The sequence below is a fragment of the Narcine bancroftii genome, chromosome 9 (genome assembly GCF_036971445.1).
Source record: "Narcine bancroftii isolate sNarBan1 chromosome 9, sNarBan1.hap1, whole genome shotgun sequence".
Taxonomy (NCBI): Eukaryota; Metazoa; Chordata; class Chondrichthyes; order Torpediniformes; family Narcinidae; genus Narcine; species Narcine bancroftii.
This window is the reverse complement of record NC_091477.1, coordinates 70,677,732-70,699,859: the sequence shown is the minus strand read 5'-3', so window position 1 is coordinate 70,699,859 and position 22,128 is coordinate 70,677,732. Positions and strand designations below refer to the sequence as shown.

Genomic DNA, 22,128 nt, shown 5'->3' with positions numbered 1-22,128 from the left:
TGCTAAAATAAAAATACATCTGAAACAATTCGCCATAAAGATTTGCCAATGAAGCCAGTTCTCAGCCCATGGGATTAGTAGCAGACATCATGTGGTCCTCGATGGGATTATAAAGGAAAAACTGCTGACTAACAGGTGGATAACCTGTATGCCAGGATGGTTTAATCAGTAAATGCATCAACCTCACCGAGCCTTTCCGCAAAGACAATAAAACCCAGATTATTTCCTGGCATTTGTTCTGTGGCAAATTATATAAACATTGTGCAGGAAAGGACTACTGTCGGTGAGAATAGAGGAAGATTGGACTTGATTACCCCCAGTATATACAAATCAGATGTCATAACTTTGTCAAAAAGGAATAATGGTCATTTATGTTTTGAATCCACAAAGGGGAGAAAATGGAAGATATCATTACTAATTTCTATGCTGAACTGTAATTTAAAATGTATACTTTTACAAAAGAAATGCTATGGGCATTGTGCAAAAGACTCATTGGGCAGTAGCTCAAATGAACTTTAAGAACTTATCATAAATTGGTAATGAAGACTAATTCCCATCAAAATAAATCTTTCTTCCACTTCTTCAGTATTCTTTGCCTATAAATCCTGCCAAGGTTATTTGACGGGGTAAATATCAAAACATGTAACAATACCCTTAAGTTTTAGCTCTGATGCTATTGTATCCCCATTTAATTTTAGATTTCAGTTATTTACTATGCATTTCAGAAAACATTCACAGAAAGGATAACTGAAGAGATCATGTGATGTCTGGGCATTATTATAACCTATTAGCACATGCATACTTTGGAGGTGTCAGGACTATGGACATAAATACTCAGTCGATCCATTAAAAAGTGAGCAAAAATACTGGCGCAGTTGGAAAAGTTTCAGTTGTTCAATTTCTACAGGTGTACTGTGGAGAGCATTCTGACTGGTTCCAAACTGACTGGTGCCAAATGTACAAGACAGGAAAAGACTACAGAAAGTTGTGAACTTGGCCAGTGGCAACATGGGCATTAATCTTCACCCCATCAAGGACACCTATAAGAGGCTATCCTCAAGGACCCTTACCACCCAGGCCATGCCCTCTTCACAAAAGTACCATCAAGGAGGAGGAACAGGAGCTTGAAGACAAACACCCAATGGTACAATTGGTGCGACCCAATTAATCTACACAATGATACATTTTGAACAGTGGGAGGAAACCAGAGCCCCAGGGAAAACCCATGTAAACACAGAGAGAATTTTCAAATTCCTTACAGACAGCGTGGGCTGGCACTGTAAAGATGTTGCGCTAACCGCTACGCCAACCATCCTTCTTCTCTTCCACCAACAGATTTCTGAATGGACACTACCTCATTTTCTCTTTTGCACTATTTTTCAAAAAGGAAATTTATAGCAATATTTGCACCTATAATGAAACTGCAATTCAACAGATTTTGTGACATGCTCATGACAATAAATTCTGATTCTGTGCTTGAAGGCCTTTTGGCTGAGCAAATACCATGAAATTACCTCATTTATGCTATCAGTTTCTCATTTTTGTGGCATTGAGTCAGACACATAATGGTGGGCACTTTGACACATTTCCAAAATGTTTGGTCATACAGCACGGAAATAAGCTGACCTGTTCATGCTAACCAAATTGGTCATATTTTCCTCTGCTTGGCCTATATCCCTCTGAACTTTTCCAATCCATGTATCTAATGTACCTGTGTAAATGTCTTTTGAACATTAGTTGTTCCTGCTTCTACCACTTCCTCTGCCAATTCCAGGATGTGTATTGGGGCACAATTCATTGTATTGAGAAGTGACTTAGACAGAAAGGAACATGTCCAAGTCAGTAAATAACACAAAAATATAGTGTAAGCACTGCAGAATTAAATTACAAAAATATAATAAATGACAAACTTTTGGCACCACATATTGACATGGGGAAAAAGTGAAGCTGTCTACCATGAGCTGAGAAAATTAGAATACTTTTACTGTGGTGATAAACTGAAGCAGGTCAAAGAGGACTGTGTGATGCATGTATAGAGATCATTATGATCTCATGGACAGAGACAAAGACAAAAGGAATACAAAGTAGGAATTAATCTGCAGCTTTGGACGTCTCTTGAAAAGCTGAGATCAGTTCAGAGCACCACAGCACTGAAGGAGCTAGACAGGGTAGATGATGAATTAATAATTTTTTGGACTGGAGTGTTGAGAACCAGAGGTCAGTCTCAAAGTAATGATAGCCATTCCAGAGGAGGGATGTGAAGAAATGTTTCCACCAAGAGACTGGTGAGTCTTTGGAATTTTCCATCCAAGAGGGTTGAAGAAGCAAGTGAATGAGTATATTCATGGCAGAATCAATAGGTTTTTATATGCAATGAGAATCATCAAATATGGATAGTGCAAAAAAGTGGCAAAGCAGGTACAAGGGTTAGAACAATCTTCTACCATGTGTACTTCTTACATTTCTTTAAAAAGAAATATTGTCACAGTGTGGACGTACAAGAATGAAACCAGGATTCAGAGGATTATGTAATAAGGAGAGAAAACAGAAAAGTAGTACCTTCTGAAATGCAAGTTGATTGAAATTACTAGAAGGTCCTGAAGACCTTCCCTAGCTTGGGAAGGAGTTGTAATGATACTCCAAAGCAAAGTGTAAAACTAGATGCACAACTAACAATAATTAAGTTGGAAATCTTTTCTGCTAACAGTGGCTGAAGCGATACCAACTGCTAATTTTAAATGTGATGACTGCTTTGTTCTGCAAGCTCCTTAAGGGATATAAATAAAAAGCCTAGAATACAGCATCAGACTGGAGATATGACATGACGGTGCCAATACAAATCTGTGCCTTGTGCACATATGCTTGAAAATACAGGTCATCTCAAACATTAACTTTCACTGAAATAAAGTACAGCAGAAAGATGAAGTTCTTTGGTGTATCTTAATTCCATTCTATTTTTAAAAACTACCACTATATCCTTGATCTTCATTGTGTTGAAAGAATACTTGCCCAAATAGTTGGAATTTAATGATGTCTCAGCAATAATACCAGTTACCTTAAATTTCCTTCAATATGGGCTTCCCTCCAATATCCAGTTAATACAACCAAAAAATAGACATTTGTACTAAGCCTTCCAGTCATGCATGAAGTAGCATAGATGTACAAACAGTTGCAAAATGCACACTTTTCACTGTCTTCTCCATCATGCACCCTTCGTGTCATTTGAACTACACTAGCACAGAAGTGCTGAGAAACTAACAGAAGCCAAAGTCACTGCTGAACCTGGATATTCACACATTACTACTAAAAGGCTTTTTAAAGGGAGCTCACTGTCTAAGGAATACCTGTCTCTTCACCTCTCAATTCTGTTCCATCACCTCTGGGCCACTCCTCCAGCTTCTTTTCCCCATTTCTATCCAAAGATGCTATCTAATCTGCTGAGGTCTCTGGCAATTCTTTGTCTGCTCACCCCTATTACAATGCCTGATGATTTGTTTTTGATTCAATTAAAGTCAGTCCACATTTGTTTGTGAATATGTTCTCCCTTTGACCCTAACCCAAGATCTGGCAGGCACATACAGCCACATTAGCATAAGGCTCAGTAAAATTTACCACACATTCAGCTTGCTCATGGCTGTATAAGTGCTGCCAACATTTTTGACCTTCAATGTTAGCTGTGCTCACAGATTCCGAAAATATGTAACCTCTCAGATTAATGATCAGAGAAATTAATTTCAAATACAATATAATGGACAGCACTGAATCTGGGTGTGATCCATCCTGTCGCTCCAGTCACTGGGATGTTGAGGTCAGACTTGGTTTTCTGCAGCAACAGGTTTTTAACTTTGCATCACATTAACATTGAGAAGTGAGTAAGCAACCAAAACATATTCACAAATCAAACAATTTCCATGTCAAATTAGTCTCACTCTGTGGGTACTCAACTACCACGTGGAAATAAGTGGATCAAGCAAACAGGCTGAAGTTCTATGGGGTCTCTTAGTCCTTCAAGTACAGGTCTCATACAAAGCCACAAATAGAGCCCTGCTGAGAGAAAAAAGGATAAAACAAAAGTACACAAAAAACTTAGAATTTAAAAAAAATTCAACTAAAAGAACTATATTTAGAACTAAATTTTCCATTTATGCCAACATAATAGAATTTTAGGCCATTTGCTTCAGTGCATGGTTTTAAACTAGGGCTTAAAATCCATATGCATTTTCTCACCAACCTTCAACATTCCACTCATCACAGCTCTTCAACAGTACTCACTGCTCCCCTTTCAATTATTTTGTCTTCCTTGAAAACCTTCTGTTTAAAAAAAGATGCAGACGGATTGCAGGCAGCTACAAGCCAGTAAGCTGAATGACTATAATCACGAAAAGGTTTGAACTCATCATAAAGGAAAAATTAGCGAGACATCTGGATAGAAATTATGCTATTAGGAAGATGCAGCATGGATTAAGGAAGGGCAGATCATGCTTAACTGGAGTTCTTTGAGGATACAACAAGCACAATGGATAGGGGCAGAACAGGTAGATGCCATGTATTTGGATTTCGAGAAGACATTCAATAAGGTGAAGTATAAAATACTTATCCATAAGATAAGGATGCATGGAGTTGGAGTTAGAGGATTGGTTCACTACAAGAAGGCAGAGTTAAGATAAATGAAATTTTCTCTGGTTAGCTATCAGTGGTGTGTGGAATGCCTCAGGGGTCGATACTACTCATAACTGTTCATGATATACAACAATGAAATGGGACCAAGTGTAGCATTTGTTGACACGAAATTGAGTAAATAAGCAAATTATGAAGAGGGTGCAGAAGGCCTTCAGAGTGATGTATAGATTGAGTGGGCAAAGGTCTGGTAGATGGCGTACAATATTGCAAAATGTGAGGAAATCCACCTTAGAAGAAAATAATTGTATATGTTTATTCTTTAACTGTTGAAAGATTGCTGATGCACAGAGGAACTTCAGTATGCTTGTGCATGAATCACAACTTATTTTTGAGCAGTTGCCCTCCAATCTCAAAGGCATAATTTGTCTTCCAAATATCCAAGGGCACACTACACAATTGTCTCTTTTGCTTTTGTTTCTTCTTCAAAGAATGTAATTACTATAGATTAAACAGAACAGCCTTTCTGAAATATGCTATTTTTATAATATTTTCTGTTTGCTATGCTTCTATCACTTTTAAACTAGGTTCCAGTCTCTTTTCTTCATACTGATGTAAAGTTCACTGACAAATAGTTCCTCGGCTTTGTTCCAGCTTCCTTTTCTCTCTATGAATAACAGACATTGCATATAAGATTTGCACAAGATTCCAAGCCATAAATATATCAGGAAACCTAAATATTCTTCATTAATTTGATTTCAAAAGTAACAAGTTTTAGATTAAAGCAGCCCAGAGTTAAAAAAAACTTAAGAATTGTTACACATAAAGAGCACAGCTACAAAATTGGCAGAACTGAAAATTTATGATTTTCTCTGAATGAAAACTTCAATTATGTGATTTTCCAAAGGGCACTGAGCAAAACTTAAACTCCACATTCCAACGCTGAGATATCAGTGTTGCAGAGCATTAAGAACAAATGCTTCACGTGAAGTATTTGAAACTTTTCTTTTAAAAACTGGTAATTTTTGCTAAGGTTTGACTTTCCAAAGGATGCTGATTTTTCTCATCTATTAAAATATTAACCATCATTTTCATTTAACACCCTAAATGATAAAAAAATATATTTTAGAATTTATTGTACAATTAATATCTTTGAACAAGGTAGAACAAGGCAGAAACATTCCAGATGGACAGTCCGCAAATGGTTACATCATAGCATCATTAAGAACATAATTGAGTAGTAAAAATATTTTTAGCAAAATAAAGCTTCCACTGCCATTGATATACTATTCCTTAATTCATGATAAGCCTCTAAAAACTATCTGGCCTGTATTCATTACACTAATGGTAGATGTTCTGCATTTTTCCCTCCGGCTCCACCTGTAATGAGTTTGTACATTCTCCCTGTGTCTGCGTGGGTTTCCTCTGGGTGCTCTGGTTTAGTCTCACCCTTCAAAACATATGGGAGTTGTAGGTTCATTGGGTGTAATTTGGCAGCATGGGCTAACTAAAATATGCAATCATGCAAACTTGCATGATTGCATGACCCTGTATCATTGGCAAAAAAAAAATCAATTACCTAAATTGGTAACAGGGATTGAAAAGCTACACACTGCTGTTTTCTGAACTTGGTCTGTTTGGCTTTGGGTCAAAGTTGTTGGGAAAAAAAAATTGTCTTTCAAAATGTGATTGTGCAAGAAAATGTCTTCAATGCAAAAGTTTGAAACTATTGCTGTTTCTACTGTTAGTTGTCTGGTCAATATTTTCCAGAGTCCATAGAGACTATAATCTCTATGCCACTGATTCCAATTACATATATTGTATGCCCCTCCGTTAATAAGCTGGGATTTAAAAAAAAATTAGTTAGTACAAATAATGACCATAAAATTCCTGAATATGGTAAAAATCCATTTAATGACCTTCAGCAGAAGAATAGCCATCCTCACCAGGTGTGGCCCAGATGACACCATTTTCATCAATATGATTCACTTTCAAATGCCCCAGAAATAGCTGACCATAACACTCAACTCAAAGACAATAGGGAAAAGGCCACAAGTGCTGGTTTTGCAAGGGATGCCCAGATCCAAGAAGGTGAAAATGTAAAAAAAGGCAGCTCACTGCAAAGCTCATGGTCTAAAAATAGCAGCTGGCTTGTCAGTGGTCAAATAAAGTTCAGTGTAAAGTTGGAATCTCAATCAAGGACTAGATTTAAATGAATATGAATGGTGGATGATTGGTGTGAAAGATCAGTTTTAATATGTATTGGAGTTCAAGTTGGAGGTAATGTAAAGGATACAACATAATCAATACCATTGCAAAATTGCCAACTACGACTGATTCTGTGCTGGTCAGAGGTTAAAAACAAAATTTGCATCAGTCATCTAATTTGACTTTGATGCGGTGTAAAATATGAATGACCTCAGCTAAAGTCAGTATCATTTTCAATAGGTCCTGAACTCCTCTGAGGTAATTATGCCGTTAATATTCTGAATGAAACCAAAGAATATTTATGTTTGAAGCCATACAAGTTTGTAAGGTACCTTCTGCTGAACCTGAAGCATTTGAAAGAACAAATATTCTGGTAGGTATCTGGATATAGTGATGATTCCACTATCTGGCTTTAGTCTGATTTTAAAGAAATGACTCAGGCAAAGTCCATGTTCTTCATGAATTGTAAACATGTATTGGGATGTTTTGAAAGGGTCATTAAAGGTGTAAATGGAATGCAACATTTATCACTCAGCAACAAGGAGTAACTTGAGACTGGGAATCAACAAATTCTGCAAATGTTAAAAGAAATAACAAAGTTTATGGATATTACCTTCAAGAATCATCTTAAAATGACAAATGCAAGTCATTGAACTGTTTAAACTTGCTCCAGATGTGAACATTATAATCAACCTTTTCTAACCATAGAAAAATAGATGCACTACGGCAAGCACTGAAATACGAGGGAGATGACCAGATGAATTTGTCTCATTAACTTGAAAATATTTTTTGAGGGGTCAATTCCAGACTCTTTGCCTCATCAATGTCAATGACTGAAGTGGATTTTTGAAATTCAAGTTTAAACCATAATATTAGGCAACACTATAACTTTAAAAAATTCCTTAGTTGAAAAACCAAGACTGATAAGTTTTGCATAAAGGAAGATAGGGTTATGATGAGCACCTAGTTTGTTTTGTACCCCTACTTATGATTAGTAGAAGGCATAGAATTATTTAATGCAAATGAGTGAATTTAATGTCACGATGCATTTATAATTTAAAAACTTTATTGGGGGCATTGATTGAGGAAGCAAAAAAGATTTCCTCTACTAGTTTTAGCAGTGCCTAACGTTACCCTTCCAATTTTAGGACGGAGGTTTGAAACCTGCACAGATATAGGGTGGATGTGCTTCTAAGTGGTAAAATGCAACCGGTCTGATTTCAAAGTATTCCACAGCTTATTTGCTTTCAGGATTCTGGATCACAATGAAGGGACAACACAGAGTGCCAGTATCATTCAGAAGTGGATTATCAAAGAGCCCAGTGCAAGCTGCTGTCATGAACTCAGAAACACGATAAAGTAAGATGCAAAACAAGCAGGAACATTTCGTGTGCAAGATGAGGGTGAGTGTAAAACATTGCACACTTGAATAGAGGCACATTTCATTCTCAAATGGTAAAATTTCTCACAAGATCTTCAGATAAAACCAGATCACATCCCCAGCATGAAAGACCTCAGGAAATCAACGTGAGGCAGGAATTCATCAGTTAAATGTAACTGAAACATTTAACATCAGATAAAAAATACAAGTGGTCACACGCCCTTCATCTTCTATAGAAAATGTCAGGATAGAGGAATTAGAGCTCATTGTCAAATTAAGCTATCAACCCACAGAGTTGTCAATCACCCGAGAAGCGAGACACTTTTCAGAAAGCATGAGTATATTTTGAGAGAAATGCTTCATTCTTAATATTTATTGAATGTTACAGCAGTTTTCTGCTCAACAGGCATTACTGATTACAACAGGCAGCTCATGCTGAATCTAGCTAATTAGTGTTCAATATTCAGCAAAGTGATGGAAGACATTCTCATCAGGTAGCACTCATTTGCTCACCAGAATCATGGACCAAAGTGCTGAATTCCAAAGGAGATGAGCACAACTGCCCTTGACATTGAACTGAATGTGGCTTCAAATAATTCCAAACAAAGTCGAACTCAGTGTGTTTCTAGGGGAAAACATGCTCATGTGTGGAGTCATACCTTGCACAAAAGGTTGGTCATGGGAAGTGGATTATCCAACCAAGGATATGAACGCAGGAGTTTTTAGTGTCCTGGTCCCAGCAATCTTCAGCTGCTTCATCAATGTCTTTCCTTCATAGGGTCAGAGTAGGAACATTCACTTCCATTCCTAACTCCTCAGCCAATAAAGTAGTTTACACTTTTCCCCAAAACAACAGGCAACGATAATCTCCATCAAGAGTGTATCTGACCAGTTTCCATTACATCACCATCAACATCTGAGGGGTCATCGCTGACCAGAAGCTCAAGTGGACCAGCCACATAAACAAAAAAAAGGACAGTCACAATCTTACTAAATAGCTGAGCAGGTTTGAGTGGCCTAATTCATACCTAAAGCAGCTACAAGTGATTTGTGACCTGAAACTCCTAAACATTTCCACCATCAAAACCACAAGTTAGAGGAGATTCATGGAATTCTCTACACTTGCTCAGATGAGTGAGTTCTAATAACTCTCAAGCTTGACACCATCCAAATGAAAGCATTTACCACTTCATTGACAATTCTAAATGTTCATCCCGCTTAACAGAAATATCTGCAGCGACCACCATCCACAAAATAGACTGCTATTGGTCGTCTAGACACCACACAATATCATCACCATCAAGAAGAACAAATAGACCAAGTACTTGGAAACACTGGCACAAGCAGGTCCTGACATGGATACTGTTGGTCCTTGAGCATCACCAATTCTGGAACTCCTTATCCATTAGTACAAAGGGGTGGAGGGTTACTTTCACCAGAATGTGTGCAAGGTAGCAGCTCACCCCTGTCATCTCATGAGCATTTAATGATGAGACAATAAATGCTGGCTTTGCTGGGAATACCCAAGTTAAAAAAAATATACAGGGGGGGGGGGGGGAGGATAAAAGGCAGGCTAAGGTGAAATATTTTCATCAACAAGAGGACACATTAGATAGTCAATTTTAACATAAAATGCTTTAAAAGTAACTTCAAATGTTGATAATTATCAAAGACAATCTCCTATCACAGGAGCAAGTTGACTGCACTCAAAACTTAAAAATCTGGACTGGTTCAACTTGAAGCTCATCTTTTATCTATTTCCACATCCCTGACTGGCCAAATTGCCAACAGAGAGCGAATCATGTTGGTGGGAATTAAGCTTTATTCAGATCAGACAAGGCTAATAAAATTTGTTTCTTTAAAGACTTTAGTGGATTGGTTGGGATTTTACAGCAATTTGCGGACTACTACCAACACTAACTTTTTATTCTAAAGTTTATTTGTATTTAAATTCTTCTGCTGTCACAATAGGATTTGAATTCATGTCCCAAAGTTGACTGAGCTGCTTTCTGGATCTTCTTCCAGTAATTTAATCATTAAGTTGCTCTGCACATAGTTCATCACTCGGAACTGAATGAAAACTTTAATATTTAAACTCGACATCGCAATATTAAAAATCCTCAGGACAGAAAATCTAAAATTTAAAATGTTAATTAAAATATTGAACAGCAAAAAATCTAAAAACATTTTCAGAAATGTACAAATTAATATGTGGAGGCATTGAAGTTGAACATTTTAGAATAGGTATTTGATGGACAAAGCATGCCGTAATGCAAGGTCAGGTCCCAGATTCAAACTCCAATTTGTGCAGCACTGATTTCATCTTCTATTTAGGGGATTTGTGCAGCAATGAGGGGTGGCACTTCAATGTAAAGGGAGTAGAAACAACAGCCATTAACTCCTTCATCTTTATTCAAATGGCTCTGTAAACATTGGGTTCACTTGGGCAACCCTGGCTTCATTTGTCCCACCCATCTCTTGAAATCAACTTACTTCAGGCTGAAAACCAGCAAAGCTGGGAAAGTGATAAAACATGAACTGCTTCCCTAATCTGCAGAGAGGTTTTGTGAGTTTCCAGCCTTTTCTCCTTTTATTTCAAGTTTCCGGCACTCATCATAAAGATTTTCATCTTCCTCAACTGCCCATGCCATCACATTTGTGCTCATGGGATTTGCCATCATCCACACTGCATTATTTGAGATGCTGTCATTCAATTTCTATGTTTTAAGGGTTATATTCATGCTATTTTATCAGGGATGCCACAATTTTTCATCCATCAATAACACTTAAGGTGGCACAGCTGGTGAAGCGGTTAGTGCAACACCTTTACAGCGCCAGCGATTGGGACTGGGGTTCAACTCCAGTGCTGTCTGAAAGGAGTTTGTACATTCTCCTCGTGTCTGCATGGGTTTTCCCCCAGGGGCTCCTGTTTCCTCCCACCATTTGCAACGTACCAGGAGTTGCAAGTTAATTAAATGTAAATTGGGCAGCATGGATTCAAGAGTCGAAATGGCCTGTTACCATGCTATATGTCTAAATAAAATTTAAAATTCATATCCAATGTCTCATCTCACCAAATATATGCAATTACCGGCACCAAGAGAGAAGTAGAGTGGCCTGGCTCTCTGATGCAGATTTTATCCATGAACTGCCATGAAGCAAATGTTGTTGGAAAAGTACCTGTTCCCTGACCATAATATGCCTGGCCTATCATTCTATAAAGGATCTGTCAGTTGACAATGGATTAAGTCATTAAATTGACTGTGTTCCCCACCATCAATCAATGAAAAACACCTATATTGCCATAGCTTGTCACAACCTTATGACCTACTTATTTGGTCAATGAAATACTCCAACTGCTGTAACAAAGATAAATCAGCACATGTAAGTGCAATCTGAACAGCAAACGCTCTTGAATAGTATGTTCAGATTGTGGTTTTAAAATATTATTGGGATAAACATTGGACAGTTCAATGGGAATGATTCTCCTGTTCTTCAAGTTACAATCAAGGGTTGTTTCTGTTCACCCATGAGTGCTTAGAAGCTCAGCTGATTATTTTAGCTGAAAGATGCACTATGACAGTGTAGCACTCCATCAGTACTCCACAGGACTGTCAAACTAGACTTTTGCGCTCTGGTCAAGAACAGTCACAGTGGAATGCTGCTGACTGAGAGGTACCTGTCAGCAACATGCAGAGAATGAACAGCACTTCCAAAATGCAATTTTACACACAGAAAAAGGCCATTCAGTCAACTTGTTCATGTCTGCCAAACTGCCTACCTGATCAAATCCCATTTGCTAATGTTTTGCCTATATCCCTCAAATTCCTCTGTGTTCTACAACACCCTTTAGGGCCCTGCATTAGTTCTGCTCTGGTTTAACTTCTCAAAATGCAACCCATCTCGCTGTCCGTTAAATTTCCTGTCATTCTTTGGCCCATTTTTCCAATTGATCTAGATCCTGTTGTTATCTGAGATACCTTCACTATACTACCAATTTTGGTGTCATCTCAAAACATGAACCATACTAACAAAATTACCATCCAAATTGTTAAAGATAATAAACAACAGTGGACTCTGCATCGATTGGTGCAGCACATCACTGGTCTCAAGTCTCCAATTTGAATAACAATCATCCATGGCCACATTGACTCTTACCACCAACACCAAGCCAATTCTGTATTACCCTGTGATATGATCTTCCAGACAAGTGGGACCTTATCAAACTCTTGGTAAAGTAGGCAATGTTCATTGCCTTTCCCTTGACAATCCCCTTGGTCACCTCTTCCAAAAAAACTGAAATGCATGAGGCACAATTTCCTCTGCACAAACCCCTAATTAATTCAACCTCATGTCATTGAACTCCCAATTGCATGAAAAAAAATACTGACAAGAGCACAATGCTCAAACAGAGACGTTCGAATTGCAGAATAGATTGGTGTATAACATTGACACATACTGGAATGGGGGAAGAGTGAGGTTTTGGATTTGAAAAATATGTATATTATGCATGCACCTCAAAAAGTCAGATTCGTTTCTCTGGTGAAATTCCTGGGACCAAAGCAATGTACATTTTCAGCAATGAAATGGTGATTCCAAAAACTACAAAACCATACTGGTCACATTGTCCCAACACATAGTGAGATGCCCAACATGTTCTAAATTCTTCACCTCAAAAGAAGATGCATAATGTGAGAGACAAGAGAAAGGAAATGGTGATTATCTGAAGGGAGGAGGTAAAGATTTAAGAAGTGCAAAGAATGTCAGTTTATTTTAATGTGAGATTTATGTATAATACATAGGATTTCCCAATCCCTTTATTAAGAGGGGCAGGGGTATAAATAGCAGATATTTAACTGACAGAATCTACATTAGCAATCGTGTGGTGGATTTTTGAACTCCATGAAGATCACACTTATTTAAAGTGGTTGTCCCGGTATACAGTAGATAGAGTAGCATTTTTATTTACATACCTCTAAGTATACGTTCCTCATGGCATCGAAGAAAGTCCCAAATTCGAACTGTGCCGTCATCAGAACATGTGGCAAATTTATTATCCGTAGGTGAGAAACTGTTACATGAAGACACACAGTAGGGGAAAGATGTCAGCATTTAACACGAGCCGAACTGAGCACAACCTGGCTCATCCACATACAAGTGTTCTGTACAACTGGATTCCAGAAGTTAACTAGAAATAACCACAATGCTTTAAGCTGGAACATCCTTTATCTGTGAGCATGAGTTTCCATCATCCACCAGCAGAAAACAAAAGTTGGTGGACAAACGAAGGTTGCCTGATACTGAGTTTGACAGCAAGATTTTATGCCACTTCCAGATTTACTTAGATTACTTAAGATATCTTAAAACATAGGAGTATTCTAAATAAATCAAACCACAGCCTACTGGAAACAAACATGTCGAGTCCAATTCTCACTCAGCTGTGAAGCTCGAGCAAGCTTGGTCCTTTCACTGACCAAGACAAAACTATGGCAAACTTCCCAGAGTGGATGCTATGACCATGGCAGACCTCCCAGAATGGATGCCCTGATTACTGTGGATCTCCAGTGCGGATGCCCTGATTACTGTAAACCTCCCAGAGCAGATGCCATGACTGTGGCTGACCTCCCAGAGTGGAAGTCTTGACCACAATGGTCCTCCCAGAGTGAGTCCCTTGACCGCGGCGGACCTCCCAGATTAGGTGCCTTGACCTCTCAGAGTGGATGCCGTGACCTCCAAGATAGAGGGTTCTGTGACCACGGTGGACCTCCCAAGAGAGGATGCCATGACCACGGTGGACCTCCCAGAGAAGATGCCATGACCACAGTTGGCCTCCCAGAGAAGATGCCGTAACCACAGCTGTCCCCTTAGAGTAGATACGATAACCACAGTGGACCTCTTAGAGTAGATGTCGTAACCATAGTGGACCTCCAGAGAGAAAGCCATGGCTGCAGGAAGTCTCCCAGAAACCAAACAGTGCTTGTTACTGGTTATTCAGAATCAAAGCTTGAAATGGCTCTGGACTCACCAGACATGAAACCCAGCTATGGATAGCCTCCCAGACACAAAGCATTGAATGCAATTTATAATTTCCCTTAATAATTAACTAATAGCTCCAAAAATTCAATTCAAGAAAATTCCACTGTTTGTTAGATAATCCATAACCAAATCTGCACTCCAAAGAAATTTACAATTGTGTATAATCTATTTCCCTAATGCAGTTATGTCTACAATCAAGGTTCCACCATGTCAGACACTTCAGTCGCTGAGCTTATGCACTGCATATGGCCGCACAAGGTGATATCAATTTGGTGACTAAACAGTGACTACAACTGCGTCATAGCAGCTCTTCGACATAAATTTTCTTGGAGTATTAACACAAGTGCTTTGTATTTTTCACTTTCTTATTCACAGAAGCAAAAATAAGAGGGTTATTATAAAATATTACATGCTGACTGCAGTACCTGGTTGGAGTAATGTAGTGGGTTAAAGGAAACCAGCTGAATTTTACCACTGTTAAAATCAATATCAAAACGAATGAGATTTTGTCATTTAAATGAGGTTATTTGGGTTGTGATACTTTTGACCTGTGTCCGTGTGAAATTTATCAGTGTATTGCTGCACTGAAGGTACTTGATATTAAAAGATGCGGCTCACTTAACCACAATGAGTACAAGTATTGCAATGTTGTAAGTCTGCTCTTCAACATTCCCAGCCACGTCAATGTTAGCAGTAGTGGTGAATGCTGTTACTAGTTTACAATATTGACCTTCTGCTCATGAAGGTATTTGCGTTAAATTGTGTTGTTCCCCTGAGCTGCTCGTTGGCTCTTCAGGCATGCTGTCAACAGACAAGAGCCCAATAATCAGAGCAGATCCAGGACATTTAATCCATCAGCACAAAGGTTTTGGATCACAGTTTCAAAATCTGCCATTCCCGGCATTGATGAAAAATCCTTGGCCCTACTAACTGCTCACTCACTGGCTGTTTTAACACGAATATCTAAATAGAAAAGTTTTAGTATTATCTGGTGATACTACAATGTGGTCAGTCACAATACCAGAAAAAAAAAGTGACATCCTCAATGTAATGGGTGAAATGGGATTAAAGTTTTCTAAAGTAGTTTTGTTTTCCCACTCTCCAATGAAATCAAACCAGAAGCAAAAGTTACAAGCTGCAAAACCCACCATTTAATTTTACAGTTTTTGCATTGGAAATATTAAAATGATTTTAAAATTTAATCATTTTGTTGTCTTCGATCTTGGTTGTCATAGGTTGCAGATGGATGTCTGTGATTTTAGTATTTATTTTTAATCCCTCCACAGATCACCACCATCGGGACCTTGGTGACCACATTGGTGTTGCAACTGGCTTTATTTCTGAAGTTTTAACCTTTATTCAGTTTTAGAAAAAAGGAAATACTTTATTTAAAATGTCAAATCTTGCTTTACAAAGAACTCATAAAAGGAATACTTGTACACATCAGCACTGCAGCAAAACTGAGCAGTAAAGCATACTGCCAACATCCATATTTCTCAAAAATGGCAACGTATCAATACCACACCATGGTTCTATAGTAGACAATGTGGTTCTCTGATGAAATGAGGAAACAAATAAAAATACTGAGCATAAAATCTGAAGCAGCACTCCCAGGGTTTCATAGAAACCATGCACAACTTCACCTAAAATACATTGAAATGACAATATATTTATATCATTCCCTACAGAAAACTGCATAGCATTAATCCACCTGGCCTCTCTAATCGCCTCCTTGTGAGCTTGGAACATCTTCACATTGTTCATGTTGGACTGCCAATACTTCACATATCCACCATGGTCAGCTGTCAGCATCCACATATCATTATGAGACCAGGTCATGGCTCTAACTGGACTGTCGTGAGCCTGTTGAGTGAGAGAAAAAAAATACTGATTACATTCTCAGATGCTTTATAAACATTATTTTCCATTTCACATAAAATTTACATTTATTTTTCAATTAAAGAAAAGCATCTCTAGGTGCTTGTTTTAGAAATATCTGATCAGCCTATGAATCTACATCAAGATTATAAACTCTTGAAGTGAGCTCAGTACACTGCCTATACTAAATTTAATTTTCTGATACTTCTCTGAATCTGTTTGCATATGCCTTTGTTAATATTTCAGAAATCGATTCAACTGGGCTACTTTTCCTGATGCAAAGGGCACTTAATGTTACCAGCATTAAATATTGCTGAAACAGAGAAGAGCTTTGTCATCTATCAGCTTTTGACACCAATGCTCCCACAATGTTACCTAGGAGATGAGGATATATTAGGTACTGTGCTCCAAAACATCCTCACGTTACCACAAATCCACCTCAGCAACAATAACCTCTAAGTGATGAAGTTACCCCAGTAACACGCTGTAACTCTCTAGGCCACATGGCAGATATATATATATATTTTTTATGGGAAATGGTTGTTCCCAAGTAGCATAAGCAAACTGGACCAAACCATAGGAAGTCTACTTAACAAAGTTAAACCTTTGAGAGCAACTTGAGTAGAAGAGAGAGATGTTCAAAAAACAATGCAAAACACGATGAGTACTTTGAACTTTTGTGAAAGAAAATTATAGATCAAAAGCTCTGATACTGTTGAGATCCTAGACAAGAAAGTCATCAATTTACTGGTTTCTCTAACTAGTGTGTGAAATTGAAAATATACAAATACTAACACCACTCAAAGATATGGTAAAGAAATAAATCTATGAAAATATATGATGAAGAGATGCTGGAAATATTAAAATTCATGTTTGACTTATTATTCAAGGGAGAACTATCAGGTGAGAAGAGAAGAGACAGAATGAGAATTTAACGAGTCCTGTTAAAAACATCTCGTCATGTTAGATATTTTGTACTGGATATTTTGCACAGAAAATTAAATGTTGGAAAGATAACAAAATATTGCATTGGTATCAGAAAACATTTCTGATAGTGCATAACATACGTTGGAACAGACTGTAGACAACACCAAGGATTGGCCACGGTTAGAAATTGCTTAACAACTCATTTTTGTTAAGAATCAGCCATTTAAATGGGGAATGAATGCAAGTAACACAGTTGAAGCATATCAGGAATTAAATTGCACAAATTAGAAACTCTTAGAAAGAAAATTAAGGGTGGGGGTAAATATTGTGTATTGACAAATCTTCAATTCAGAAAAAATCTTAAAGATGGAGATAACAAATTAAAAATATACCACTTATAACATTACAATAAAGCCCAGAGATTCCCAGCTTGTTACTAGAATTTGTAGTTCTGAAGTTATTAGGACTGAAGTAGGTTTGACACAATTGAACAGAAATGTAATATGAAATTCTTAACTAAATTTCATGATGGTTCAAGTGCCTTGTTTTTATTGGGACCACAGCAAACAAAAACCTGCTGAATTCTACTGACACCAATAAGGAATGTCCAATAACAAGCATTTAATAAATTTGATTGCATCACTTTCTGGTTGGCAGATCCTCAAAACAGATAACACAATGCTTCCATTCCATTTCTGTGGTAGTCGATGAGACTAATGTGGGACTTGCAATCCTACTGCAATGGGGAATAGGTGACATTTGATGGTTCAAGTTCAGATTTATTGTCAGAGTACATACATGACATCCCATACAACCCTAAGATTCTTTTTCCTGTGGACAAGGCAGAATTACCACTCATTGGTAGTACAATAAATTGTACTCAACAAGATATGTATACATATAAACAAACAAAGAAATTTAAAGAATCTGACTGTACAACAGAGAGAAAAAAAATGAAATAAAGAGCAAAATTAAGAGTTCTTAAATTGAGTTTGTTGTTGAGGAGTGGAGGGGGAGCAGCTGTTCTTGAACTGGTGATGCGAGTCTTTTGGCACTTATATCCCTTTCCGATGGTAGCAGAGAGAACAGAGCGTATGCTGGGTGATGTGGATCATTGATGATTACAAGGTGAGTGATTTGTGCCATATTTTTCTGAGGTGAGGTTTATAATTTCATCTTGGACCTCAACATGATCTGTTAACCTGAGATACAATACAAGGTAATATTGGAATTAGAAAACTTTTCTGCCTTGTTTGTACTAATGGATAACTGGGAAGATATTTGAGAAAAGACGCTAAACTAAATTGTCAAAATAGACAGGATTAGCACATAGCAAGGAGCAAGTATAGTCTCACTCGAGTTTCTGACAAAAATAGCTGAGAATAATTGTGTATCACTAGGGAATACTTCCCTGATCAAGAGAGGAAAAAAAAACTTGCACAGGCACTCAAATTTAATGGATACATTAGAATAATTTGTTAGAAATGTATTGCTGATAGCTCCTTAACTCTACAACTCCATTCCCCTTCACCAAGATTTCTTCATTCCCCATACCTGCAAAATAGTTTCAAAGTTAAACGTCAACCCATTCCAGAGAGTGAACTCGCCACTTGAAGCACCGGTGACTAAACGCCTTCCTTCAGGAGTCCACTAAATGACAACAGAAACAATTATTTACACACAGAAATAAATACAGCACATTAAATAAGAAAGTAAAACAAAAAATGTGAACTTCCATACAAGAACACAAAACAAAAACATCTTCAGTTCAAGGATTTCTACACACATTTTATACACCTAGCTTTTATCAAGACTGGTAAGCATTTTTTAGGTGGCCCTAGATAAACCATGTGTTGAAGATCAGTTAAATAAGAAAGTCTGCAGCTCATGAAGCATCCAAAGAAAGCAAAGGGTTACCAAAGTTTCAGGCCTGAGCCCTTCATCAGGAATTAAATGGGATACCAATTTAGATATTAGTGGAAAATATAAAGAAAGATTACAATTACAAAATATTGCCATATTGCTTCAATCATGCATCAACAAATGGAGCAAACTGACCAAAGTACTGAAGCAATGATAAAGACCACAGGTTAAAAGAAGGTGGCCCTGAACATGGGGCGCCATGATCAGCATAGCATTTAGCACAATGCCTATAAGGAGTTTGCGCATTCTCCCTGTGTCTGTAAGGGTTTCCTCTGGGTGCTCTGGTTTCTTCTCACCCTTCAAAATATATGGTGCTGTAGATTAATTGGAGTATTTGGGTGGCTCTGGCTCATGGCCCAGAAGGGCCTTGTTACCATGCAGTATATCTAAATTAAAATTAAACTCCATACAGCAAAGTAGATTTTTTTTTTCAATAACTGAGTAAAGATATTATTGAGCCAGAAAAATGAAATTGAATGGAATTGTTGAATGGAATTGGATACGATTCTTTACACATACTATGTTTTTGACACTTTATAATGTTTGCCATTGGCAAGACATCTTTGAATCAGACCACACAAATTAACTTGAAATCAACCAATTTCATTATTACCAAGATCCTGATCACATAAATGTTTCTTTGATGTCGATACAATCCACCTCAAGGCCTTACCCTGACAACAAACACTGGACACTTCACTTTATTCGTTGAGGTTCGGACAAATTTTGTTGTGACAGCATTCATTGGATTCTGCAACATTCCCATGGGTGGCACCAGCTGTAAAATATTCAACACATAAATCCCATCTGTATTACGTGGCAAGATCGAAAATAAACCAATAGCAATAACTGCTTAATAGCCTTGAAATCCAGTAAACAAATAAAAATCAAATATCAACCCAAACTTCTCCTCCACTATCTTTCTCACATGAAGCCTTAAATCCCACTCCTTTCTCCAATATCCCCATTTCTTAAATATGGTCTGAATCCACAAGCCTTTGATCTCCCCTACCCAAATCTATTGTTGGCTTCAGCTGTTAAATTAACAGTGGTGGGTTATTTGTCGTTGCAGATGAAATGTTTACACACGAGAGAAAAACATCCTGTGGGAACACACCTCTATTTGTAATGGAAGTTTAAATGGGAAAATGGGGGGGGGGGGGGGGGGGTGGAATTTGTATTATGGAAAACTGGGACACAGTGGTTTCCTAAAAATACAATCTCCCAAATAACATACAAACCAGAGGACATGGGTTAAAAGTGAAAGGGGAAAAGTTTAGGAGGAACCTCTTCACACAGAGAGTGGTAGGAGTGTGGAAAGAACTGCCAGCTGAAGTGGTGAATGTGGGCTCAATTTTAACATTTAAGGAGAATTTGGACAGCTACGTGGAAGGAAGAGGTACAGAGGGCGATGGACTTGGTGCAGGTTAGTGGGACTATGCAAAAGTAAAATGGTTTGTCATAGACTAGAAGGGTCAAAGAGGCCTGTTTCTGCGTTGTAATATTCTATGGTTCTATTCCTTTGGCTACAACCAGACCAACATACCAGACAGCTATCAGCCCACCAAAGTTGACACTTGAATCAGTCCCAACATTATGGAATTGCTGGAACTGACTGTGAGCAGCAGGAGGGAAGTGTGACATAGCAAACAGGAACACCAAAAAAAAAGCTGTAGCTTTCCCTGCCTCTTTTGATTTACAGCTAAGGCTTGGAATAATTTGGTGTCCACCACTGGCTAAGGGTTGCTTTCTTTCCTCTCTCCCACCCACCAAACTCACTCAAAAGGTAATTTCCTTTTCAATGTTCAAAAACATTAATTTTCAATTATTGATGAATGCCAAAATTAATTACTTAAATCTGAAATCTGATCAATGGTTGCCTCTGAATTTAAGAATTGCCATTGTGGATGTGTCTGGTGGTGGGATCATGTTGTAAATGGCAATATTGCAGAAGACAATGTGTTGGATGCGGACCAAGCTACCAAGTTTTCTCATTCTTCAATCCTTGCAGTAACTTTTTTTTAAAAGATCTACACCAACATGAATTTAAGCAAGCCATTTTGATATTGTACCCCATTGTCAATTATAGTGGGATAAGGGAAGAAAAGATTGCACAAGATGCTAGAATTAGTGGAAATCAAAATCTGGAAGATAATAATGCAGATTATTGCATAGGGATATTCATCAAGGTATTTAATATGTCATTACATGTGTACAGGCAAAGCAATTTCCTTTGGATCACACAAAAATAATGTAATTGGTTAACGTTGTGATTAAAATAGTGATGAAAAATTTTTAATCTCAAAATAATCAACACTTGAATTTTAAAAATTAAAAATTGTGTCAGGATTTGCTATGCTCATGACTGACAGGGTACTCCCACTGTTACCCTTTTCTCCATCTTTCCTCAAACCGATTTTCCTACACCGCCAGTGATACACTTCACTAATAAGAAGAATTAATAAGATAATGTGCTATATCTCCAAATTCTAAAAAAATTTAAATTTACAATTTTTAAAAAATAAAGTAAAATTAAAGCAATTGACCCATCTTAGAATTCTTAACATTAAGACAAAGGCTTATGCTCAAAAAACAAACTAATAAACAATAACATCAGAAAACCCAAGAAAAGCTGCACATTAAATCAGTGCAGGCAGTTTACAACGAATTTCCCTTTGAGATGCTTACATCATTGTAATAAGCTGCATCAGGCTGAATTGCTCGAAGATCTCTGTGATCCCTCTGCCAAACCCGGTTCTAAAAATGAAAAAGGAAATGATCAGCAAATAACATGATTCTCATAATAAATTGTTTCATTACTGCGACATGGTTAGCATGACACTGCTACAGTGCCAGTGACCCAAGTTTGAATCTGGCGCTGTGGGTAAGGAGTTTATAGGTTCTACCCATGTCTACGTGCTCCAAAAAGACAGGGATTTTTTTTGGTTAATTTGGGTATAATTAGGCAGCATGGGTTTAAATGGCCAGAATCGGCTTCTACTGTGCTGTAAATAAAATTTTTAAATGAAAATGAAACTGTAGACTGGGTAACTGATCTCACACATATGACAGATAATTTAGTTTTAATCATTACTGCACAAGTAGCAAGTTTGAATTTTCATTCCAAACTGTGAAAGACTTTGGTTAAACACTGCCTT

The 22,128-nt window shown here is 37.6% G+C and overlaps 1 protein-coding gene and 1 long non-coding RNA gene across 7 annotated transcripts in view; one reads left to right on the top strand and one right to left on the bottom strand.

Annotated features, from left to right (window-relative positions):
* wdr33 (WD repeat domain 33) overlaps nt 1–22,128 on the bottom strand; it is a 127,147-nt gene that overhangs the window by 63,365 nt on the left and 41,654 nt on the right. For 2 of the 3 annotated variants that reach the window (XM_069896390.1, XM_069896389.1), the window contains exons 3-7: nt 21,659–21,727; nt 19,644–19,748; nt 18,602–18,697; nt 15,954–16,105; nt 13,180–13,277 (exon numbers count right to left, since the gene is read on the bottom strand). In XM_069896390.1, coding sequence (XP_069752491.1) covers nt 13,180–13,277; nt 15,954–16,105; nt 18,602–18,697; nt 19,644–19,748; nt 21,659–21,727 — 520 coding nt within the window. Of the gene's footprint in view, nt 1–5,176; nt 5,285–13,179; nt 13,278–15,953; nt 16,106–18,601; nt 18,698–19,643; nt 19,749–21,658; nt 21,728–22,128 lie in introns of those variants that run through there. The other variant, XM_069896391.1, reaches the window with a different exon arrangement.
* Nucleotides 2,081–17,123, top strand: LOC138742258 (uncharacterized). 4 transcript variants are annotated; one of them, XR_011344022.1, is made up of 4 exons: nt 2,081–2,285; nt 7,066–7,198; nt 8,062–8,228; nt 17,011–17,123. It is a non-coding gene; the product is annotated as an uncharacterized lncRNA (long non-coding RNA). The 4 variants fall into 4 exon arrangements; XR_011344023.1 differs by lacking the exon at nt 17,011–17,123 and adding an exon at nt 15,529–15,822; XR_011344020.1 differs by lacking the exon at nt 17,011–17,123 and adding an exon at nt 14,425–15,384.